Source organism: Mirounga leonina, unplaced genomic scaffold, assembly GCF_011800145.1.
Source record: "Mirounga leonina isolate KUSES-001 unplaced genomic scaffold, KU_Mleo_1.0 Mir_115, whole genome shotgun sequence".
Taxonomy (NCBI): domain Eukaryota; kingdom Metazoa; phylum Chordata; class Mammalia; order Carnivora; family Phocidae; genus Mirounga; species Mirounga leonina.
Genome location: NW_023270268.1, coordinates 88,522,770 through 88,544,234, shown reverse-complemented (window position 1 = coordinate 88,544,234; position 21,465 = coordinate 88,522,770). Strand labels below are relative to the sequence as shown.

At 36.9% G+C, this 21,465-nt stretch overlaps 1 protein-coding gene across 3 annotated transcripts in view; it reads left to right on the top strand.

Annotated features, from left to right (window-relative positions):
- SEC22A (SEC22 homolog A, vesicle trafficking protein) overlaps positions 1-21,465 on the top strand; it is a 75,202-nt gene that overhangs the window by 5,451 nt on the left and 48,286 nt on the right. For all 3 annotated transcript variants that reach the window (XM_035000011.1, XM_035000012.1, XM_035000013.1), the window contains exons 2-4: positions 1,939-2,139; positions 15,333-15,496; positions 16,643-16,837. In XM_035000011.1, the coding sequence (XP_034855902.1) occupies positions 1,958-2,139; positions 15,333-15,496; positions 16,643-16,837 (541 nt within the window). In that variant the 5' untranslated portion in view covers positions 1,939-1,957. The remainder of the gene's footprint in view (positions 1-1,938; positions 2,140-15,332; positions 15,497-16,642; positions 16,838-21,465) is intronic.

Here is a 21,465-nt window from a genome sequence, read left to right as displayed (position 1 = left end):
CAAGAAAGAGTTAGCACTTAATTTCAGACTGTGAACATGTTTTAATTTAGTGTTTTTCAAAGTATGATCCGTAGACACTGAGCATAGTAATTACCTGGGAATTTGTTAAAAATGGAAGATTCTCAAGCTCTACCTCGTAGTCAATGGATCAGAATTTGGGGGCAGGGGGAGGTTCAGAAATCTGCATTTCTAAGCAAACTTCCAATGGTTTTTCTACAAGCTAAAATTTGAGCAACATTGTATAGTTTTTAGCAACGTTTCTGTTTACCTGATTTCTTTCAGACCCAGCCTGTGAAGTCCTTTTATCTACTTTTGTGAAGTTTGATCAGAATATAATAAAATAAGCCATTATGGTTTATTTTCTGGTAAAGACATTGAGAGCAATATTAAAACCAGTATTCCTTTAGCTTTAAGACTTACTATAATTTTTTGTTGTTGTTTAAAGATATCTTTATTTTAGAGAGACAGAGAGTGTGCATCAGTGGGGCGAGGGGCAGAGGGAGAGAGAGAATCCCAAGCAGACTCCCTGCTGAGTGGGGAGCCTGACAGGGGGCTCAATTTCAAGACCCTGAGATCATGACCTGAGCTGAAATCAAGAGTTGGACGCTCAACTGACTGAGCCACACAGGCACCCCAATAAAACTTTTTTTCTGATTATAAAAGTAATATATGCCCACTATGGAATATTTTGAAAATTTAGGAAATTATAAAATAACAGTCACCCATGATACTATTTTCTGGAGATAAGCATTATTATAATTTTAGCATGTTTCCTTCTGATATCTGTTTCTCCATTTATCCCTCCCTTCTTCTTTGTCTTTATAGAAAGCAACATTTGCAGTTTTTATCCTGCTTTTTTTCTGATTTATATGTAAGCATTTTACTACATTATTGAACTCTTTTTCATAAACATAACTGTTCTTCATCATATTCCATCATAGGGGTGTACTATAATTTATTTAACCATTCCCCTATTGTTGGATGTTTAGATTGTTTTTGGTTATTTCTGTGAAAGAATGCCTTTCTGTTTAAAATTTTTTTTAAACTTTATTTTATTATGTTAGTCACCATATAGTACATCATTAGTTTTTGATGTAGTGATCCACGGTTCATTGTTTTCGTATAACACCCAGTGCTCTGTGCAGTATATGCCCTCCTTAATACCCATCACCAGGCTAACCCATCCCCCCCACCCAAAACCCTCAGTTTGTTTCTCAGAGTCCATAGTCTCTCATGGTTCGTCTCTCCCTCCGATTTCCCCCCCTTCATTTTTCTCTTCCTTCTCCTAATGTCCTCCATGCTATTCCTTATGTTCCACAAATAAGTGAAACCATATGATAATTGACTTTCTCTGCTTGACTTATTTCACTTAGCATAATCTGTTTAAAATTTTGTTTGAATCTGATTACTTCCCTTAGGGTATGGTTATATATTTATATTGCTCTTGTGGTCAAAGGGCATCAGTATTTTTACACTCTTTTGAATATCACCAAATTATTTTGAGAATGGTGTTTACTCCAATATTTACTTCTGCAAATACTTATAAGAATGCCAAAAAGAAGCAAGTATTATTTAAAAAAAATTTTTTTTTCTAAATATTTATTTTAGCGAGCGAGCGCATGCACTGGAGGAGAGGCAGAGGGGGAGGGAGAGGGACAAGCAAACTCCACCCTGAGTGCAGAGGCTGATGTGGTGCTGGATCTCAGGACTCTGAGATCATGACCTAAGCTGAAATCAGGAGCAGGTAACTCAACCGACTGAGCCACCCCGGTGCCCCAACAGTTTTTATTTTTTAAAAGCTAATTTGTTAAGGAAAGTGTAGTATGTCATAGTTTTAATTAGTGAATCTTTGATTATTAGTGAGTTGAACATTTTTGCACTGTTTATCAGGTTTGGCTTTCATTTTTTATCTAACCTCAATTGTTCATTTTGTTTTAGGTATCCTCTGCTGGTTGAAATGTCTATGATTTTATCTGCGTCAGTCATTCGTGTCAGAGATGGGCTGCCGCTTTCTGCTTCTACTGACTATGAACAAGGCACAGGCGTGCAGGAGTGCAGGAAGTATTTTAAAATGCTCTCGAAGAAACTTGCTCAGCTTCCTGATAGATGTACACTGAAAACTGGACGTTATAACATTAAGTAAGACTTCAGTTTCCTCCATTAGAATCATTTGCCTAGTGGTTGCCTTTTGCATGAAATTTAAGTGGTTGCTGTCAAAAGTAGTGATTGGTTAGTTTAGGAAAGTGTTCAAGTCAAGAATCATGTGGTTCTGAACTAAACAGCAGTCATCAGGTAGGAGAGAGCTTCGTTATTGAGATGACGCATGAGCCTTGTCCTGAAGAATAGTAAGATTTGGCTGAGACAGAGAAGAGGGCATTCCAAGTATAGAGAGGAGAAGCAGAATAAGTAAAGAATGACTTGGCCTTGGGGGTGTATTCACCTGTTTGGTGTAGTGAATGGTGATTTAGGGATAGTTACGGGAAATGTGAGATAATTAGTGTGGGGCCAGATCCTGGATTTCCCTGCAAGTTCAGACTGAGGGATGTCACTTTGATGTAATAGGTTATAGGAAGCTGTTACTGCAGGTTTGAGGGAAGTGACTTGCTAAAAAACAATGCTGAGGCAGTGAAATAGAAAGTCTGAGAGAGATTAACTTATAATTAGGACCTGACCTAGTAAGATGTAAGTGCAAATGAAAAAGAAAATGCCAGTCACAAAGACACTTCAAAAGAAGAAATGGTTAAGCCTGATAAGATGGAATGCCAGAGATGGAATACCAAAGATGACTTTGAAGCCTTGGAATTGGACAGAATGAGCTCTTTGGGAAGGGTTGCTTATAGGGGTGAAGAAGAAGAGAAAGATAACTAAGCACGATTTTGAATATTTTACTTGAGGTTGTGACTAGGCAGCCCAATTGAGATGGGATAGAGATTTTGGAATCATTCACATAGAAGTTGAAACTGTGAGGGTAGTAATGCCCACTGAGTTTCTGAGAGGCCAGAATAGAACCTTAGAGAATGTCCATAATTACTTAGATTAACTAGGTAATGGTAAGATAATGAGCTTTTATCTTAAACTGGGTTTTTAAAGGGTTTAACTGGAAGATGTGGTGATGATGGTTAAAATGTATCTAAAATTATGTCTAACCTGTTTCTGTTTTATGGAGAAAAACTTGCAACATTTTAATATTCTATTTAATAGGCTCTTTTAGTACCTTGGTCATTATTCTGAGTTTCAGTTGATACTGTATCGTACTGTAGACCTATGTCAACATTATAGAAGATTGTTTGAACATATATTAATTCTGACAGATGCCCCGGACTTGGAAGAACAATTTTTTGCAAATATTTTTCTTCCTCTCTCTTAAGAGTATCATGTGGTAAATTTTTAACACCCCTCCAATTCTAATTGTTTTGAATTCTAGATTATGTATTATTTCTTTGTACCCCATCTTATTCCACAAAGGATGTGAGGCAGTTCACACACACAAAAAAATAATTCAAGAGCACAGGAAAGAGAATCACATGAAAGTAGAGATAAAGATAGGAGAATAATAAACTGAAGTAACATTTCCTTCTGGAGATGCAACTACATAGTCCATTCATTTGTTGGAAAAGGGCTGGAAATATTTCTCTGAGCTTCCTCATGGCCAAAACAGAGGAGGATAATGAATCATTTACAGGATTCGGTGTCCACTGGATAAAAACATTGCTCTTCATGTTCCTGAGACCTGATGTACGTAAAGAGGGACAGCATTTGGATAGCATTCTTCCAGCAGCCATAACAATGAGCTTTTTATGATTTTTCTTAATATCCCTTAGTGTAAGCAAATATCACGATACAAAAAAGCAATTTTATGAGACAGTTTAGGAGTGAGATGGATCAGCAGTGGTCTAATCTGGCCTGATCTAAGAATACAATTTAGAAATGTCTAAAGGAATAAATAGACTACATGGCCTTCGGAACCACTCAGAGAAAAGCCTCTATGCATGTTATTTTTGTAATTAAGTTTTTTTTTTTTAAAGATTTTATTTATTTATTAGAGAGAGAATGAGAGAGAACACATGAGAGGGGATAGGGTCAGAGGGCAAAGCAGACTCCCTGCCGAGCAGGGAGCCCGATGCAGGACTCGATCCAGGGACTCCAGGATCATGACCTGAGCCAAAGGCAGTCGCTTAACCAACTGAGCCACCCAGGCGCCCTGTAATTAAGTTTTTAAAAAGGATTGAACAACAGAGAAGTTTTAGTTCTAGTTCCTGACAAGAACCTGGACTTTATATGTTTTCTATCATTGATTAGAGGACTTGTTGATTGTTTCCTAGTTTATTGAGGTTTTCATGCTGTATGACAGTACATTTAGACTGAATTATAAAGTCACTCTGAAACTGGGAGTATATATGTTACCTGAGTTATTTATTTTATTTTTTTATTTTTTAAGATTATTTATTTATTTGACAGAGAGAGACACAGCGAGAGAGGGAACACAAGCAGGGGGAGTGAGGGAGGGAGAAGCAGGCTTCCCGCAGAACAGGGAGCCCGATGCGGGGCTCGATCCCAGGGCCCTGAGATCACGACCTGAGCCGAAGGCAGAGGCTTAACCAACTGAGCCACCCAGGTGCCCCTACTGAGTTAAAGTTCTCTTGTGACACCTCTTTTTCTAACTGCCCATGAGCTTGTGAGATAAAACTCACAGATCTGCAGTTGTAGCATCGTAGCACAGCCCAGAACTGGCACCAGGCTGCCTGTCTGCCTTGTCAAAGCCTGGCCTAGAGCCTACTTCTTTGGAATCATCTTTTTTGCTACTACTATTTCATTTCTCTCATGATCTCACTGCTTACACAGATTGCCTGTAGAACTTGTTTTATTGTTTTATCATTTATATTTTTCTTATTTTAAATTTATTTTTAAATTTTTGTATCCTTCCTCTGTAGTTAGATAACTTACTGAGATACTTGATCTGTTCTGGCTTATAAGTGATTCCTCATCTCTTAACACTGCATTTCAAATTTCTGTAAAAATTGAGGTGCTCTTTGCAGAATACCACTGAGAACCAAAATAAAGTAGCTTAAGTATGTAGTTATATGCTAAATCAGATGGTACCTCACAGTGGATTCTAGTTGAATAGGTAGAGGAAGACCATAGCGTTTGAGAAAAAACTTAGAATAACATTTTAAAATTAAAATTCCGGGGTGCCTGGGTGGCTCAGTTGGTTAACATCCAACTCTTGGTTTCAGCTCAGGTCATGATCTCACGGATTGTGGGATTGAGCCCCACAGCAGGCTCTGTGCTCAGCAGGGAGTCTGCTTGAGATTCTCTCCCTCTGCCCTTCCTCCTACTCCTGCGTACACACTCTTTCTCTCTCTCTCAAATAAATCTTTAAAAAAATATTTTAAAAAATAGGAAAAAATCAAGAAAATTCCTTTAATATCCCCCCCCACACACACTCCCAGTGTGTTGGGAAAATGATGAACTTTATCAGATTGTAGCAGCTAAATACTTGAGTTTAGCTAATGGAGCCCATTTTGTGGCGCTTAGGCTGGCACAACGCCTTGCACATACGATTCTAACTGCTAAATGAGGGATGGTTATTTTGGGGGTATGGCAATGTTCAGAGTGCCATGGAGTTAAGTCTTAATTTTCTCCAAAATACTTCAGTTTGGCTTATTGATTAGTGAGTGGTTGGGGGATGCATAATCTAGTTTTGTGATTTCTTCTCATATTACAGTTGAATCCTTGAACAACATGGGTTTGAACCGCATGGGTCCATTTATAATTCTTTTCAGTAAATACAGTATAGTACTATAAATGTATTTTCTCTTCCTTATGATTTTTTAAATAACACTTTATCTTCTCTAGCTTACTTTATTGTATGAATACAGTATGTAATATGCAAAATATGTGTTGACTGTGTTATTGGTAAGGCTTTCAGTCAACAGTAGGCTATTAGTAGTCAAGTTTTTGGTGGTCAAAAATTATGCTGATTTTTGACTGTGCAGGATATTGGCATCCCTAACCCCAGCATTGTTCAAGGGTCAGCTGTACATAGTGATGGTACAGTTCTTTCTGGGTAAAACTTTAAGGAATTTATCTGTTTCATAAGTTGAAGGATACTTTCCTAAAGTTGTCATAAATGTTTAATATATAAATCTATGTCAGAACTTAGGAAACAATGATGACTAAAGCAATAATTATGAACCATATGAAATTAAGTTGTGTCCTATGAGATCTTAAATTTTGAGATTGGTTTTGGGGGTTTGAAAATCATAGTGGTACATTTTGAGATCTCTTTAAACATTGAGATACTGATCTTATGAAAATACAAACTGCTTTGGGAGGTCAGTCATACTCTATTGTGAATTTTAGTGCAAGAAGTAAAATTTCTTAGTTCTTCCACTGTCAATTCTTTTGAAGTCTGATGATATCTGTGAGCCTTATAGGTTCTCTCTTTACCTGAGTCCTTACTTTCTCCATATTAGTCCACAAACTGCTACCTCCAGCCAGGAATGCTATTTTAGGCTTACCTGCCTTTTGTTTTTAGTTTCTGGCGGTGCTTTTCTTTCACTCTTTGGTGCTATTTCCTGATTACAGGAATAACAACTTCAACAATGACCCAGTTATTAAGTACCTGCAGTTGCCAGGCACTTTTCTTATGGTTCAGTTTTGCAACAGTTCTGTGAATAGTTAATATATAGAGCTTTTCCCCATTGTTGAGGGCAGAAACACAACTCACTAGTTTAAGCAAAAAAAAGGGTATTGTGAAGGATAGGAGGGCTTCTGAATTGGCTGGAGCCAGGGACTCAGATATTGTTATCAGGAATCTTTCTCTCATTTCTCCACTTTCTCTCCTTTTGCAAATAGGTATTTTCCATGTATGGAAAACACTGTACAGGCAGCTGCAGGCATACTTCATTTCAGCTGAGTACCCCTTTTCCTCCATGTTTCAAGGAAAGGACTTAATTAATTAGCCTTGCTGTGTCATGGTACATCTCTAGAATAGCATTGTAGTCAGAGGGCCGAGGTACTCTTAGTTGGATCCTGGATCACGTGTCTACCCAGTGGGTGAGCAGCTTTACCAAAGTCATATAAAATAGGTAGTAGGGCTGGAGATAATTCCCCAAAGGCAAAGAGAAATGGGATGTTGGGCAGATAGCCATTATGGTACTACTGCCCCCCCCCCCCCGCGCCTTTTTCTTTTTTTACGGATGAGGAAACTAAGACTTAGGGATGTAAAGAAACTTGTTCATAGTCACAAAGCTAGTAAGTGGTATATCTGTACCATAGTCTTTTGGCTTCGGCATTCACATTATTCTCTGGTAAAAGAAAGAGTTGCCTCCCTTTACCTTTAGCCTCTCTCTTTACAGGGTGTGTGTGTAATTCTCCTAGTTCTTTTTACTTTTTATGGAGAGAAAAATTAACCAGGGAAGAGAATTAAGTGAAAGTTATCCCCCTCTCCTTTTTTTGGTTGAGAAATAATGAGGACTAGAGTATGGGTGAGGAGACAGCATTATCTTGTTGGAGACTAGTTGTTTGGTGGAGAGGGGGCATGGCAGGGACACGCAACCCTCCACTAGCTACCAAACCACTTGGGGGAAGAAGATAACCTATGTATCCTGCTTTACTGTTTTGTCTCATTACAGCATCATATTACTTTTCTACTGCTTACTGTAAAATCTACAGCTGTTCAGCACCACATATGTTAAATAGGCTGTTATGAACTCGTTTAGGAACCTCGTTACTCATACTGTGGAAAAATGAGTTCTAGGTGCAATAAAGTTTGGGGATACCACATAGAGTTAAATGAGGGATTATCTATGATTGATTATCTAAGAAAGTCAAGATCTTCGTTCTCTGTGGTGTGAGGTGTTAGGGTTAGTGGGAAAGGGTGAATCAGGATATAGATTAACTGCAGAAAAGGAAATTAAGGATGTCATTGGCAAAGGTTGCTTGCTCTGCTCTGTGTTTTATCCAAGGCTCAATGGTATAATCACCTTTGCCCACTTAAAATTCTCTGATTCTCCTTGTGCTTACTGTTGTAAGTTGCTATCACCTGGCATATTGCATATTAATAAATATGTTCTTATATAGTGAGGTTAAAATTAGTGACTAAGAGGCGCCTGGGTGGCTCAGTCGTTAAGCGTCTGCCTTCGGCTCAGGTCATGATCCCAGGGTCCTGGGATCGAGCCCCGCATCGGGCTCCCGGCTCAGCGGGGAGCCTGCTTCTCCCTCTCCCACTCCCCCTGCTTGTGTTCCCTCTCTCGCTGTGTCTCTCTCTGTCAAAAAAATAAATCTTTAAAAAAAAAAAATCAGTGACTAAAATGGGTCTTTTATTCATGGGATAATGTATTCATAATTTAGCTTTTCACCAGTGGAGGATAATTGAAAGTTGGCCACATAAGAGAGAAATAAGTGAGAAAATATGAAGTTCCTAGGAGAATGTTGTGCATGGTGGACACTCAGTGTTCTCTTTCTGGTTCTTGCCTCACTACTGTCCCAGTGATGGCAAAGTCTTGTCTTCACTTTATTTTCTATTAGACATACTTGGTGATAATAAAATCCATAAGATAAACTCACTTTCATAATGTCGGGTTTATTTATTTTTAAAAGATTTTATTTATTTATTTGAGAGAGCATGTGAGAGAGCACAGAGTACAAGCTGGTGGGTGGGGAGCAGAGGGAAAGGGTGAAGCAGACTTCTGCTGAGCAGGGAGCCCGACTTGGGGCTTCATCCCAGGACCCTGAGATCATGAGCTGAAGGCAGACATTTAACCGACTAAGCCACGCAGACATCCCTGTCAAGTTTATTTTTATATTTAAAAGTTTAAATGCTTTATTTTGGAGAATAGAATTCAGTGTGGAAGCTCTGTTTCAAAAAAATATTTTTCCTGGGGCACCTGGCTGGCTCAGTCGGTGGAGCATGTGACTCTTGATCTCAGGGCTGTGAGTTCGATCCCCATGTTGGGTGTAGAGATTACTTTTAAAAATATATATATACATATGTATAATTTTTAAAAAATAATATTTTTCTTTTACTTAACAATTTTAACAGATTAGAGAAGGCCTGTCCTACTGGAGAACTTTTCTTCACCCATGAAAGCTAACTGGGCAAATGAGGCTACAGAGGATAGACAGATTTTCTATGTGTAATGGTTCAATTGTAGAATGTACCATTATAGGCAATGTAAATGTTAATTATTACTGTCTCGATTTATTAATAGTTTGCTGTATACGTTGTCATTTAGCATGCTACAAAAATGCAGTGTTGTTTCTTGTTTTGTGTATAGTTTTAAGTGCATTCCCAGCACTGTATTGCAGGTGCCCAGCAGGCAGAGATTTTGTTTTTGAAACTAGAGCCTATAGAGTAGAATGTGATACATATGCTAGGTGCTTTGTTTTTTGCTGTGGGGAAGATCACTGCTTTCACTAATTATTTAGTTTGGTACAGCAGGCCACAATTGTCCTAATAATGTCAGTGTTTAATTGGTGATGTGCAAAATTTCTTTGACAGTTCATAAATAAAATCACATACCAGAAAATGCTTAATGTTTAAAAACCACTTATTTTATTGGATCTTAGAAATCACTTGAGGTTTGGCCTGCTTGGATACATGATAGAATTAGCTTTTTTTTTTTTCAGTGATTTTTTTTTGAAGATTTTATTTATTTATTTGAGAGAGAGAGAGGGAGAGAGAGAGCATGAGAGGGAGGAGGATCAGAGGGAGAAGCAGACTCCCTGCTGAGCAGTGAGCCCGATGCGGGACTCGATCCAGGGACTCCAGGATCATGACCTGAGCCGAAGGCAGTCGCTTAACCAACTGAGCCACCCAGGCGCCCCGAATTAGCTTTTTAATGAAGTGATTGAAAGGGGTAAATACCCCTTATCTGGAGTTTGAACTTCTGTCAGTCTTACCTGTTGAAGACATATTTCGTCCTGGAACGCCCTGAAGAAGTTCATGGTGTGTCTGCTGGCGGAGGAACCAAAGATGTAATGCAGTTGGATAAATTCCTTCGCCAGAAGAAAGACAGTAGCCATAAAGACCAAACCCCATCTGTACCAAAGCCAAGAAGTAGAAGGGAAGTAAAAAGGAGTAGAAGCAGGAAGAAAACAATGGCAATTTAAAAATTGTGCTCAAGGTGGAGAAGAGATGTGTGAGGATTAGTAATGTCCATGATAAAAGGACAGTAGACATATCTAACGTATACATATAACCATCTGTAGGTGAGTAATTCTACATGATCTGAGAACATCTCTGCCTTTAAAGTAGGGGGATGTTGAAAACTCACGGACCTGAACCCTAAAGCCTTCTGGAAGAGGAGGTAAAGTTGTATTCTGTTCTGTTAAATTTAGTCAAGTATTTATTGAGCTGCTTCTTTATGTAGATACTTTGTGTAGATACTGCTGGGCTGTACAATTATGTGTACACAATATACTCAAATTAGTGTATAAATAAGTGAATGAATGATGTCATCTTTGTACTCATTTATTCACTAATTTATTGAGCACTTATTTTATACCAGACACCAAATATTCTAGTTGGTAAGAATACAGTGGTGAGCCCTCTAGAAATTATCTCCGCTCCTATGGAGTATAGATGTTAGTGAAAGACATCACAACAAATAAACATATAAATACATAATTACAAATTGGGTTAATTACATGAAGAAAAATAACAGCTCCTATGATATAACAACCATAGGGGTGGGATCAATTTTTATATTATTTAAGATTTATTTATTTATTTTAGAGAGAGTGCGTGAGCTAGTGGGGGGAGGGGCAGAGAGAGAGGGGTTGAATCTCAAGCAGACTCCCCACTGATCATGGAGCCTGATGCGGGGCTCAATTCCACAACCCATGAGATCATGACCTGAGCCAAAATCATGAGTTTGATGCCCAATGGACTGAGCCACCCAGGTGCCGGGGGTGGGATCAATTTAGATTGTATGCTCTGGGAGGAACTTTAAGTCCAAGAAGGATGAATAGGATTAGCCAGGTCAGAATTGGAGCATGGTAGAGATAGGGTTGGGTTGGAGCATTGCAAGTGAGGAAGACAGAATTCGTTTGTCAGATTGGGAGTTGGAGGACTGGGAGTAGGTTGGTATCTTTTGGATCTGAAATAACACTAATGTGGCTAAAATGCAGAGAGGGAGGAGGAGTAGAGTTGCACAAGAAGTAGAGAAGTTGGCAGGGCTTCTTGAATATCCTGATTCCAGTTCCCAAATTCTCAAGTTTCATTAACTCTTAATTAGAAGAAAAAATAGAGATTGATTTGTGACTTGAAAAAGTGTGGGGGAAAAGTTGATGAATTAGCACATAATTGGTTTATCTATAACATAGGGAAGTTGGGTGTTGTGTTGGGAAAGAATGTGGGCTTTGGAGTTAGAACTAAGTTTGACCCTGCTCTGCTTCTTAGTGGTGGTGGTGGCCCTGGTAAGCTCCTAAACATCCCTGAGCTTCTGTTTCATTATCTGTAAAATGGAGATAGTGGTGCCCTTTTACTGTGAGAATGAAATTAAATAAAATACATACATAAAGCACTTAGCAGAAGACCTGGTTCAGACTGAATGGTCAGTAAACTGTACCTGCTGCTGTTCCTCCTCCTCCTCCTCCTCCTCAAGGCAGAAGGACAACAGCCAGATTGTCTATAAAATGTGAGCTAAATGAACCTAATGGACAGGCTAATGCATGCACAGACTGGCATGCTTGTAGTGACTTTAGACTGTTTCATATGAGGAGTTCTCAGTGAAAGGGTGGGAGTCTTTGAGTTTGTCCCCATGATAGTTGAAAGCCAGAAGTCTTTTGATGATGGAAGGCTTGTATGTACTGTTGGAAAACTGGCTTTGCATTTCAAAGAAAGACAATAGCATAAGCCTAAATTCATTATGAAAAGCCGTAATAAAATAGAGTACTTTATGGCCTTTTCAGAGAATATCACATAATTATAGTAAAGTAAAGGCTTTGAAAGAAAGATTCTCTGAAAATGCTGACATATAATCTTAAAAACACAGGCTTCCCTTTATTTCATAAATAATTCTGTAGTTAACTAAGTGCGAGCAAGAGAAACTGTTTGGGATAAACTGTTGTGTATGTGTCTGTGGTTCACTTTATTATTAATATGGAAATACAGCCAAATTCTACCATAACACAAAATATTGAAGTCCAAAAGCTTCAGTTATATTTTTGGAGGATAATGAAACAACTCCTAGGTAGTTATTTGGGTGTTCTGAGTATGTGGAAAGCAATCACCAATTGTGTTTTATCCCAACTCAGGTTACTGGGGAGTATATTTGAATGCTAATGACATGTCAAAGAATTTTTAAAATGATAGTGAAGATTTTTTGGAAAGAGAAAATTGGGAAGAACATTCGTTGCCTTTGATTTAGTTATTCATAGAAAAATGCAGTATGTATCATTAAACTTTTTTGACTATGATTCATAAGAAGAGATACATTTTATTTATTTATTTTTAAAGATTTTATTTTTTTGTCAGAGAGCGTGCACAAGTAGGGGGAGCTGCAGGCAGAGGAGAACCAGGCTCCCTATAAGCAAGGAGCCCGACACAGGACTCGATCCCAGGACCCCAACGCAGCCACCCAGGCATCCCAAGAGATACATTTTAGTTTGTGAACATTACCTATATACAAATAGGGAAACTAAAAAGTTTTATGAAACAATATACATTTCCAATATTTTCTATTACGTTCTATTTCAATTTTTAAGAAAATGCTTTATGTAGTTTACACTAATTTTATGACCTAATAGGTCACAAGTTGCAGTTTGAAAAACACTGCATCAAATGACTGTATTAATTGAACTTCAGAAAGGAATTCCAGGTTATTCCAGAAGGTATAAAACCAGCACAATCTTTCTAGTAGTATATTCCACACCATTAATAATAGGTGATTAACAGGTGCCAATCCCATATCATCTGGCTGCATTGGATGGTCTTTTAAGAAAGAAATAGAGAAAGAGAGAGAAAAAAATGAGGCAGGGAGGGAGGGATGCATGAACTCTCACTGAATGATATGTAAGAATTTAATAATATGAGTTGGGGTGCCTGGCTGGCTTGGTCAGTGGAGTATACGTATGGCTTAATTTTGGGGTTGTAGGTTCAAGTTCCACATTGGATGTGGAGATTACTTAAAAAAAATCTTAAAAAAAGTAACAACATGAGTTGCTTGAGGGACAGAGAATTGGGTATCTTTAGGTGGAGGTAGTGAAAAGACACTTTACTGTATTTCATTTTTCATTGTTTTAAAATTTGAACCATGTGAATATATTCTATATATTAAATTTAAAATAATAAATTCTGCTTCTACATTATTAGAGAAGAAAGAGGGGAGGGGGGCTCCAGTTTGGATCTGGGTTTGTTCAGTAAGGATTGCTGCAATAGATTAGCAGTGTCTTTCACAGGAGTGGGAGATAATAACCTTTATGCTCTGTTTGTTGCCCCTGATCTAGAGGAGCTACATTGACAGTTCTATAAAAGAATGTTTAGAAGATTGACTAAGAGGGGCGCCTGGGTGGCTCAGTTGGTTAAGCGGCTGCCTTCGGCTCAGGTCATGATCCTGGAGTCCCAGGATCAAGTCCCACATCGGGCTCCCTGCTCGGCAGGGAGCCTGCTTCTCCCTCTGACCCTCCCCTCTCTCATGCTCTCTGTCTCATTCTCTCTCTCAAATAAATAAATAAAATCTTTAAAAAAAAAAAAGAAGATTGACTAAGAAGGGTTAATTTGTGTCCCATTCTCTGCTTCTTGTAGGGGGTTATACACTTCAGAAATTTTTTTTCAAGAGAACATGGCTAATTTGAACATTTCAGTACTTAAAAGAAGTTTAAAAAATTTTTTAACTTATTTAGAAATAATTTCAAACTTAGCGAAAAATTGTATAAATAAGAAAGATATACATAATACCTATTCCCGGATTCACCTTTTGGTAACATTTTACCCCATTTAGTTTATCATTTTAATCTGCCTACCTGTCTATCTGATTTATTTTTGTCTGAATCATTTGAGAGAAACTTAAAATACCATGCCCCTTTATTCCTCACTACTTCGAAGTGTATTTTCTAAGATTAAGGATATTCTCTTAACTATGGTACAGTTATCAGCTCTAGTAATATTGATATCCTACTTTACCGCCTGTTTTCCATTTTTGTCAGTTGACCCAGGGATGTCCTTTATAGCATTTTCCCCCTCTGTGGCACAGGATCCAGACTAGGGTTAGGTATTGGCATTTAGTTGTGTCTCTTTAGCTTCCTTTGATCAAAAACATTTACACAGCCTTTATTTTTTCTTTACAACATTGAGATTTTTAAAGAATATAGCCCTTCCCCTTTTTAAAATAGAATGTTGATCATTTCGATGTTCTTTCAGCATTAGATTCAGATTATGCATTCTTGGCTAGAATACTTTATAGCTGATATGTCTTTCTGAGGATATCACAACTGAAGGCACAGGAAGTCCATCTACCCCTCATTAGTAATGTTAGAGTGCTCAGTCAAGATGTTTTCTAGGTTCTGCTGTATAATAAATATTTTCCCCTTGCAACAAATAAGACATTTTAAAACTATGCAAAATTTCCTGCTTCTCATCAAAAGTTCCACCTGGATTCACCATTCATTGATTGTCCTTGCTTGATTCAGTCTTTACTATGTTGGTGGCAAAATGCTGATTTTTCCAGTTCTAGGACTACCTATACATTTACCAGTTGGTACTCAGCATTCTGCTGTAAGCAAGAGTTCTCCTTTCTACCCCACTTATTTTATTTGTTGTTGTTATAAACTCCTAAATTACTCTTATTTCACCAGTGGTTCATAATTCATTATTATGTGAAGTAGAGGATTTGATTCTGGAATCAGTGGATGACATCAGGAGGTCAGTGACCAACCTGAAATTGTGTGCCAGGTTTCGTGTTTGGACAGTTTTCTGAGGAGAGTGTCCATAACTTTAATCAGAATCTCTAAAGAGTTCTTGATTCAAACAAGATTAAGTTCCACTAGGTTGAATAGTTAAGTGTTAAGCTATCTGTAACCCTTACATATTTGTATATTCTTTTCCCTGCTTTCTACCCCAAGTGATAAATAACTGAAGTGTTAGAATTATAGTATGTGTCCTTCTGTAGGTACATTGCATTTTTTTGTCTACTGTTTTTAACTGCAACTGAAAGTAGTATTATATTTTGGTTTCTTTATTTTTTTTTTGCTGGAATATATAATAAATGTTAATAGCTTCATTGCCACTGTAGCAGCAGTTTATGGTGTATAGAACCAGTCTTTTGAAGCAACAAATTACCTTGATTTAATTTGAAATTTTAAAACCAATGTTTTTTACACTGTAGTTTTATTAGTTCTCTGGGAGTGAGCTACATGATGTTGTGCACTGAAAATTACCCGAATGTTCTGGCCTTCTCTTTCCTGGATGAGCTTCAGAAGGAGTTCATTACTACTTATAACATGATGAAGACAAATACTGCTGTCAGACCATACTGTTTCATTGAATTTGGTAAGGGCCTGATTTTTTTTTCTTTTTCATTATCCTGTCTCCAATCATAAGCGATTTTTCATGTAATACTGGGGACCAGGGGAAGAACTCAGAAAATTCTGCTACCTTGCTTTTGATAGAATAATTTGACAGATGGTCTATAAATTATGGCAACTTCTTCATTTAGGTGCCTATTTGAAAAAAAATGTGTTTGGGCTGCGGAGGGGATCATGATTATTGGCACAAAGAGTTAATCCCAGAGGACAGTTTCTCAATGAGAAATTTATAAGCTAGAGATTCAGAGTTCTGTGTTTATGTGATAATCTTTTATAGTCTGCTTAATGTAGAATGGAGGTTGGCAAACATTTGCTGGAAAGTACCAGATAGTACATATTTTAAGCTTTAAGGACCATATGGTCGCTGTCACAACTACTCAGCCCTGCCATTGTGGCTTGAAAGCAGCCATAGGCAATACATAAATGAATGAGTATAGTTATATTCCAATAAAACTTTATTTCCATAAGCAATCAGCAGGCTCAGTTTGGCCTCTGGGCATTAGTTTGCTTGACTTCTGGTGTAGGAGGAGAAAAAAGTAAAACCAAGTTGTAAGTAATGAAGGTAAAATTGGAAGATATTTAGAAAATGTCTTTTATTGATTTCATTAAATTTGTTGTTTAAAACATACATTCTAATGGTATAAGCAATAAATAAGAAAACAGGTTTATAAGAACTTGCAATTTACAGTATATGTTCTTATGTAATTACAATTGGTAAATACTGACAGACTTAATATTTTATGAGAGATGAATCCTATAAAAATTAAGACTTTGGTTTAAAAATAAAACAAGCTGTTTTTGTTTTTTTTCTAAAAATTTAAAGTAATTCCTTGAAGAGAATATAATAGTAGAAATTGTCTCACAATCATGTAGTGTTAAATCCTTATTTTATTTATAATTATTTCTAGAATATAATTTCTAGAATGAAACACTGATGACTCCATGATGTATTAACTATTAAACACAAATAATATTTGAATATTCAATGACAAATTGAATAGTTTTGGACAACAAATTAAACTGTTGATCTGCAGAATTCCATAAATGTCACACTCTCAAATTATTTAATTAACAAATGACTGCAAGGAAATTTATTTTTTATTTTACATAGATAACTTCATTCAGAGAACCAAGCAGCGATATAATAATCCCAGGTCTCTTTCAACAAAGATAAATCTGTCTGACATGCAGATGGAAATCAAGCTGAGGCCCCCTTATCAAATTTCCATGTGTGAACTGGGGTCGGCCAATGGAGTCACATCTGCATTTTCTGTTGACTATAAAGGTGCTGGTAAGATTTCTTCTGGTGAGTTATGGATCTCAATTATTTCATTAAAAAAAACTTTTGTAAGAACTGAGTAATTCTTGTAAATTAATTACTCTAATATTAATTTTAAAGCAAGTACATGAGAGAATACAGAATTTTAAAGTAATTCTTGCAATGGTTTATAGAGTAATCTACTAGATATGTGACTAATCAGGAAAATACTTTTAAATAGCAGTCTCAGAGAAACTCTTTGCTAGGGAAGCATTTAAGAATTTTTCTTAATTGTTTCTTAAATATTTCTTCATAATTTGTTTTCAAGAAGTGAATAATAGTTTATTTATAATATATATTTATGTACATGTAAAGTGCTTTGCATTATGTCAGAATGGTTACATTCAAGGCCAGGTTTCTTGATTATCACAGAAAATGGAATTATCTACCCAAGCCTATCCTACCATACAAGAAATACCATACTCAATAGTTGTGACAGATAAAAATCTTCTGCTTAAAAATGGGAACCTCATTAGTGTCTAAGGTAGCATATGCCATTGTTGAATTGCTTGTTTAAAGAATTCCGTGTAGTACCAATTTGTTTGTCTAAGTTCTGCGACTTTTTCTCTGCTCTTCAGCTATGCCAGAATATCACTTCAGAACTTTGAAATCAGTAACTCTGTGTCCTTTCTATCCTATTACTCTGATTGACTTCAGATATAATCAGTTTCCTTAGCCTTTTGTTCTGTGACATTTTGAAACCCTCCCCATCCTGGAAGCTGCTTCTGTATGTGCTTTAGTTTGTTAGTATTCTTCAAATGAGGCATTCAGGACTGAACACAACATTTCTTGGGTTGATTATTTCAAATTATGGGAGAAAAGGGGATGCAATTTTTAGTAAAATAATCCAGTCAATCAGGAAGCAAACACGGAAACAGGCAAATACCAGTAACAAGCCCCAGGAGAGAGGAAGTGGATCAGTACTCATAGTTGTTATGTTTTCTAAAATGTCCAATCTCCAACAAAAAAATACAAGATATGCAGAGGAAGAGGAAAGTGTATATTTTTTTGTTGGAGGCAGTTTCTATTGCCTGCTTTTTCCCTTTGAGAGTGATCAGATGTCAGATTTTTTTAAAAAGATTTTATTTATTTATTTAACAGAGATGCAGCGAGAGAGGGAACACAAGCAGGAGGAGTGGGGGTGAGAGAGAAACAGGCTTCTCATGGAGCAGGGAGCCCAATGCAGGGCTTGATCCCAGGACCCTGGAATCATGACCTGAGCTGGAGGCAGACGCTTAAGGACCGAGCCACCCACGTGCCCCCAGATGTCAGATTTAACAAAGACTTTGAAGTAGTCATTATAACTGTTCAGAGAACTAAAGGAAACCATGATTAAAGAAGTAAAGGAAATATCACAATGATGTTGTATCAAATAGACAATATCAATAAAGAAATAGAATCCTATATCCAGCAAAGCTATTTTTCAAAACTAAGGTGAAATAAAGACATTTACAGAGAAGCAGAAGCTGAGAGAATTGTTGCTGGCAGACTCCTCTTGCAAGAAATACTAAAGGAAGTTCTTTAGGCTGAAAAGTGATCTAGACAGTAATTTGAATCCACACCAAAAAAATCAAAGAGCAACAGGAAAGGTAATTATAAGACAGTCATTTTTCTTCTTCTCTCTTTTGTTGACTGATGTAAAAAGCAAGTGTATAAAACTAATGTATTGTTGGGCCTATAACATATAGAAATGTAATATATATTTTTCATAAGAGCACAAAGGAGCTGGATGGGAGCAAAACTACACTGGGCTAAAGAAATGACTCCAGATAGCAATTTGAATCCACAAGAACAAATGAAGAAAGCCAGAAGTGATAAGAATTCATATTAATAAAACTTAAAAAAATATAATTGCTATCCTCTTAGCTACTCTAAAAGACATAAAATTATGTGAAGTAATAATTGTAACAATGTATTTTGGGGTTTGCAATGTTTATAAATGTAATTTGTATACAACAATACCACAAAAAGGGAAGAAAAAGAGTAGAGCTCTATAGGAGTAATGTTTCTATGGCTAATTGGAATTAAGTTAGTATAAATACGAAGCTATTTCTGTTAAGATGTGTATGGTAAGTCCTAGAATAGCCACTAAGCAAATCACTCAAAAAATAGTGAAAATCATTAAAGAAATTAAAGTGCTGCAGTATAAAACATTCACTTAATGCAATGATAGAGTCAAGGAGAAATAGAGCAAAAAAGGGCATGAGACATATAGAAATAGTAAAATGGTGTGTGTAAATCTGCTATGTCAATAATTAATGAGATTGGATTTTAAAATGTGAGTGAATGAAACATTCCAGTCAAAGTTGGAGGTTATAAAAGTGGATTAAAAAAAAAGGTAGAAAAAGATTCAAAGTAAAAGGAATAAAAAAAAAAAAATACAATGCAAATAGCAACCAAAAGAGAAGTGGAGTGGCTTTTTGATATTAGACAAAATGGGTTTTAGGACAAAAATTGCTACTAAAGACAAGGACATTTTATAGTGATAAAAAGTCCATCGATTTAATGTGTAGCAATTTTAAACCTAGGTGCATTTAACAACAGAGCTCCCAAATACATGAAGCAAAGCCTGCCAGAAATGAAGGGAGACATAGGCCAACAGTAATGGTTGAAGACTTAATACGCAACTTTCAACAATGGATAGAACTAGGCAGAAGATAAACAAGGAAACAGAAGATTTGAACAATGCCATAAACCAGCTAGATCTAACGACTACATAACACTTAATATTACAAAGTATATTCTTAAGCGTACATGGTACATTCTCCCCCAGGATAGACTTAATGCTAAGCCATTATAAAACAAAAACTTTGTAAACTTAACAGGCTAAGAATAATACGAAGTATATTCTGTAACCACAGTGGAATGAAATTAGAAATTAATAACAAAAGAATTTGGGAAACTCATAAATATATGGAAATTAAACAGTACACCTAAATAATAAATGGGTCAAAGAAGTATTCAAAAGGGGAATTTATACTTGGAGACGAATGAAGGTGAAAACATGATATAACAAAATCTGAGATGCAGCTAAAGTTGTACTTAGAGGAAATTTTATTGCTATAAATACCTATATTTTTTAAAAAGGAAGATCTCAAATGAATACTTTAACCATCTGCCTAAAGATACTAGAAAAAAAAAGCAAATTAAACCTAAAATAAAGAGGAGGAAGGAAATAATTAAGATTAGGGCAGAAATGAAAATGAAATAGAAAATAGAAGAATAGAGAAAAATCAATAAAACCAAAAACTAGTTCTTTGAAAAGATAAACAAAATTAACAAACCTTTAGCTAGATTGACAAAAAAAGAAATTACTAGACTCAGAAATGAAAGGACATTTCTATTGATCTTACAAAATAAAGGATTTTATTTATTTATTTATTTATTTATTATTTATTTTTTATTCTTTATTCTTATGCTAATCCCCATACATTACATCATTAGTTTTAGATGAAGTGTTCCATGATTCATTATTTGTGCATAACACCCAGTGCTCCATGCAGAATGTGCCCTCCTCAATACCCACCACCAGGCTAACCCATCCTCCCACCCCCCTCCCCTCTAGAACCCTGTTTGTTTTTCAGAGTCCATCGTCTCTCATGGTTCGTCTACCCCTCCGATTTCCCCCGCTTCATTCTTCCCCTCCCGCTACCTCCTTCTTCTTCTTTTTTTTTTTCTTAACATATATTGCATTATTTGTTTCAGAGGTACAGATCTGAGATTCAACAGTCTTGCACAATTCACAGCGCTTACCAGAGCACATACCCTCCCCAGTGTCTATCACCCAGTCACCCCATCCCTCCCACCCCACCCCCCACTCCAACAACACTCAGTTTGTTTCCTGCGATTAAGAATTCCTCATATCAGTGAGATCATATGATACATGTCTTTCTCTGTTTGACTTATTTCACTCAACATAATGCCCTCCAGTTCCATCCACGTCGTTGCAAATGGCAAGATCTCATTCCTTTTGATGGCTGCATAATATTCCATTATATATATATACCACATCTTCTTTATCCATTCATCTGTCGATGGACATCTTGGCTCTTTCCACAGTTTGGCTATTGTGGACATTGCTGCTATAAACATCGGGGTGCACGTACCCCTTCGGATCCCTACTTTTGTATCTTTGGGGTAAATACCCAGTAGTGCAATTGCTGGATCATATGGTAGCTCTATTTTCAACTTTTTGAGGAACCTCCATACAGTTTTCCAGAGTGGCTGCACCAGCTTGCATTCCCACCAACAGTGTAGGAGGGTGCCCCTTTCTCTGCATCCCCGCCAACATCTGTCGTTTCCTGACTTGTTAATTTTAGCCATTCTGACTGGTGTGAGGTGGTATCTCATTGAGGTTTTGATTTGGATTTCCCTGATGCCGAGCGATGTTGAGCACTTTTTCATGTGTCTGTTGGCCATTTGGATGTCTTCTTTGGAAAAATGTCTGTTCATGTCTTCTGCCCATTTCTTGATTGGATTCTTTGTTCTTTGGGTGTTGAGTTTGATGAGTTCTTTATAGATTTTGGATACTAGCCCTTTATCTGATACGTCATTTGCAAATATCTTCTCCCATTCTGTTGGTTGTCTTTTGGTTTTGTTGACTGTTTCTTTTGCTG